The 4,498-nt window shown below is 45.0% G+C and overlaps 1 protein-coding gene across 1 annotated transcript; it reads left to right on the top strand.

Annotated features, from left to right (window-relative positions):
* Positions 1 to 3,144: 3,144 nt before the first annotated feature.
* Positions 3,145 to 3,450, top strand: LOC118619336 (non-histone chromosomal protein HMG-14-like). The gene has a single exon (XM_036246020.1). It carries the CDS (start codon positions 3,145 to 3,147, stop codon positions 3,448 to 3,450), a length of 306 nt encoding a protein of 101 aa, XP_036101913.1.
* Positions 3,451 to 4,498: the final 1,048 nt, after the last annotated feature.

Raw genomic sequence — 4,498 nt, 5'->3', positions numbered from 1 at the left:
TTTAAGAGCAAGCCCGGCCCCTACTGGGGCCACACCAGACTCTGGTCTACAACATTGCTACCTGCTTGTCTTGACCCTCTTCTGACCCCTGCTTTTCTCCAGTAACAACCCTCGGACAGTCTAACAATGTTACGGCAGGTTTTGTGTCCCCTCCCTAAATTCCTATGCTGAAGAAAAGCTCCAATTCCCAGTAACTCAGAATGTGAGTGTGTTTGGAGAGAGGACCTTTAAACGAATGACCAAGTTAAAATGGGGTCACTGGAGATGGGCCTTAATCCAGTATGGCTGGTATCCTTTTAAGAAGAGATGCCCTGGCCAGTGTGCCTCAGTGGTTAGAGTGTCAGCCCACACACTGAAGGGTCACAGGTTCGATTACCTGTCAAGGGCACGTACCTGGGTCGCAGGTCAATCTCTGGCCCCGACTGGGGCACAAGTGGGAGTCAGCCAATCAACGTGTCTCTCTCACATCAATGTTTCTCTTTCAAATCAATAAAAGCATGTTTAAAAAAAGGGGGGGGGGTGAGCAAAAGAAGCCAGATACAAAATATACATTCTGGCCCGGCCGGTGTGGCTCAGTGGACTGAGCATTGCCCCATGGACTGAGAGGTTCTGGTTCAATTCCCGGTCAGGGGACATGCCAGGGTTGCAGGTTAGATCCCCAGTGGGAGGAGGTGACCAGTCAAGGTTTCTCTCTCACATCAGTGTTTCTATCTCTCTCTCCCTTCCTCTCTCTCTAAAAAGTCAATAAAAACGTATTTAATTGTTTTTAAATTTTTTTTCATTATTGATTTTAGAGAGAGAGAGGAACAGAGAGGGAGAGAGACATAGAAACATCGATGAGAACATTGACCGGCCACCTCCTGCATGCCCCCACTGGGGATTTGACCCACAACCTGGGTATGTGCCCTGACTGGGAATCGAACCGGCAACCTCTTGGTGCATGGGTTGACGCTCAACCACTGCGCCACACCAGGCGGGCTATAAAAACATATTTAAGCCCTGGCTGGTTTGGCTCAGCAGTTAGAATGTTGGCCTGCGGTCCAGAGAGACCGGGGTTCAGTTCCCGCTAAGGGCATGTACCTCGGTTGCAGTTTGTCCCTGGCCCTGGTTGGATCATGTGGGTGGCAACCACTCAATGTGTCCCTTTCACGTCGATGTTTCTCTCTCCCCCTCCCACTCTATCTGAACAAAAAATGGAAAAATGTCCTCGGGTAAGGATAAAAAACAAAACAAAACATATATACTGTATAATTCCATTTAAATAAAGTTCAAGAACAGGCAAAACTAATTTTTGGTGAAAGAATTCAGAATAGTGTGGGAGTGGGGTGGAGGGAATGGAGTATGGGTATTTTCAGAGAAGGGCACAAGAGGATCTTCTGGGATACTGGAAATGTTCTCTACCTTAATCTAAAGGTGGTGTATACACAGGTATGTACACCTATAAAAAAATCCATCGAGCAGTATACTTGAGACTTGTACACTTTACTGAATACATGTTATACTTAAGAAACCCACTTTGTATATTACGGTCCTAATCTACTTTCCATCCAAAAAAGTCAGTGCTCAATTCATGTTTATGGCTGCATGCCTAAATATCTTTTGAACAATAATAATCAATCTACTATGTTCATATAAGACAAGAAAAGTCTCAGCAAGCAATCGCAATCAAAGTCTTCAGCTGGAGTTAGGCTAAAGAACACCATCATCCCCTTATATAAGCAGAAAACACTTCTGCCCCAAAGTTGCAGTGCACCTGCAGGTGCTAAGTGGATAGCAATTTTTCCCTCTTAAAACTGGCCCAAAACAAAATCCCTAGGTGACCAGTCCTACTGTTGAGGCACAAAATACCAATGGCATTTTAAGACACTAGGGGAAAAAAAGAAATTTTACAACTGGAAGCCCTTACCATTACGTTAAGAATCTAGACACATTGGCAACAATATCAGAAGAAAGCTTGTGTCCATTTCTCTAGCAATTATCACTTAATTTAATTATTCTGCAACTGTCTATCTACTTGGCAAATGCCTGTTCATCCTTCAAAACCAAATCCAGATGTTAACTCTTCCGGGAAGTTCTTAACCTCCCACTCTCCTCTATGTTCCTTTTACTGTTCTACTTACTTTGTTTCACTGCAATTTAAATATTGGTCATGTCTATTTTGGCTTTCTTACACTTCGAGGTTGTGATCACATCTCTCACTCCAGCACCAAGTGCATGGCAGGGTACCGTAGAGGCATGCATGGATCTGTTGAACTGACTTGAACTATGACTACCACTGAACAAGCCCTACCATTTAAATGTCCAACTACAGAGTCCTAAAATAAGTGGTATTTCCCAGATAAGGCACAGTCTGTACTCAAGAAGAGAGAGTGAAAAAAAACTATAAATATTCTCTAGGACAATGTTATTTTTAGTATTGTAGTCACCAGCCTCTAAGAGTGAACTTCAGGGAGGCAACCTAGAGACTAAATGACTTAAATGAAGACCGTGGGATCTCCCAGAGGCTATGCTCCCGAAGAGAGGCATGGTGCAGAAGCAGTGGGTTCATTCACTTCAAGGAAGGGTCTCCAAGGGCCTGCATTTATATTACATGTAAGAACAAGTAACTGTGTCTCTTTACCTCCCTGTGTCTCAGTTTCAGTTTCCTCACCAGTAAAACGGGGGCGGGAACCAAACCCGGGTCTCTCTGGTCCGCGCGGAGGGCTCTAACTGCTGAGCCAAACCGGCCAGGGCTCAGGCTCTACTTTCTAACATTATCAGTGGTTCTCAACCTTCCTAACACTGCGACCCTTTCATACAGTTCCTCATGTTGTGGTGACCCCCAACCATACAATTATTTTCGTTGCTACTTCATAACTGTAATTTTGCCACTGTTATGAATCGCCTTTGGAAATATGTGTTTTCCGATGGTCTTAGGCGACCCCTGTGAAAGGGTCGTTCAACCCCCAAAGGGGTCGTGCTCCACAGGCTGAGAACAGCTGCATTAAATCAATCTTCCGCCCACTGCCCCCATAGCAGGTCGGAGCAGTGTGGGCGGCGGGAGACGTGGCAGCAGCCAGGCAGCCCGGGTTCGCGAGGCCACAAGGTGCCCTGTGGCCCTCAGGCACTCAGCACGCGCCGCCCCGCTGCCAGCTGCCAGCCATGATGCCCAAGAGGAAGGTTAGCTCCACCGAGGGGGTGGCGAAGGAGGAGCCCAAGAGGAGGTCGTCGGCGAGATTGTCAGCCAAACCTGTTCCTGCAAAAGTGGAAACGAAGCCAAAAAAGGCGTTGGGAAAGGATAAATCTGCAGACAAAAAAGTGCAAACGAAAGGGAAAAGGGGAGCAAAGGGAAAGCAGGCCGAAGTGGCTGACCCAGAACCTCAAGATCTACCCGCGGAAAATGGAGAAACTGAAAACGAGGAGAGTCCAGCCTCAGATGAAGCAGGAGAGAAAGAAGCCAAGTCTGATTAATATCATGTACCCTGTCTGATCAGTGGTCTCCGTCTCCCTTCTTGTACAATCCAGAGGAATCTTTTTATCAACTATTTTGTAAATGCAAGTTTTTTAGTAGCTCTAGAAACATTGTTAAGAAGGAGGCGCCCTGGCCGGTTTGGCTCAGCGGTTGGAGCGACGGCCTGCGGTACAGAGAGACCCGGGTTCGGTTCCCGCTAAGGGCATGTACCTCGGTTGCAGTTTGTCCCCGGCCCTGGTTGGTCGTGCGGGTGGCAGCCACTCGATGTGTCCCTTCACATCGATGTTTCTCTCTCTCTCTCTTCCTCTCTCCCTCCCGCTCTATCTGAACAAAAAATGGAAAAATGTCCTCGAGTGAGGATAAGGAAAAAAAAAAAAGAAGAGGAGGGAATTCCACCTCATCCCATTTTTAAAAATGTAAATGCTTTCTCTAAAGAGGTGAAATCATTTGCTGGTTGTTTATTTTTTGGTACAACTAGAAAATAGTGGGATATCGAATATGGGAAGCTTTGATTGTCTTGGGTGTCAGCTTCACATTCCATAGATGGGGGAGGTTTTTATATCCTGTAATACAAAGCATACTGAATGGCAGGTTAGAGTCAGTTGTGCATTTAATATGTCTGGAACATTTTTAATTACTTCTATTCCCATGTTTTTGGTATAACTGTTTCCTAAAGAAACCACTTCTTGATTTCATGATCTTGGCTCTCCCTGTCAGAAGTCCGTGCACTCTGGAACACCTCTGGCGTGGTAGTCCAGTTTTCCTAGTAACTTTGTTAATGTGCTGTGAAAGATTGAAAATTTGATTATGCAGTATATATGATATTAAATTGTGAATTAGTGGGACTTTGATGTAACAGCGTATCAACATTTGAAGATATTGGTAACTGATACTCTATTGAGGAAAATTAGCCTCCAAATTTTAAGCTGGAAGTCACTGGAATAACAGTTTAGAAAAGAATCACAACTATATGACTTTACATTTTTGGTATGTATGTTAAGAATTGTGTACAAATTGAAATGTCTGTGTACTTATCCTCAAAACAAA

Source organism: Molossus molossus, unplaced genomic scaffold (assembly GCF_014108415.1).
Source record: "Molossus molossus isolate mMolMol1 unplaced genomic scaffold, mMolMol1.p scaffold_m16_p_6, whole genome shotgun sequence".
In the NCBI taxonomy this organism is placed as follows: domain Eukaryota; kingdom Metazoa; phylum Chordata; class Mammalia; order Chiroptera; family Molossidae; genus Molossus; species Molossus molossus.
This window is presented reverse-complemented; position numbering and strand designations above follow the sequence as displayed.

What these genes read in the sequence shown, in the direction of transcription:
- LOC118619336 (XM_036246020.1), top strand. Translation starts at nt 3,145, where the DNA reads ATGCCCAAGAGGAAGGTTAGCTCCACCGAGGGGGTGGCGAAGGAGGAG.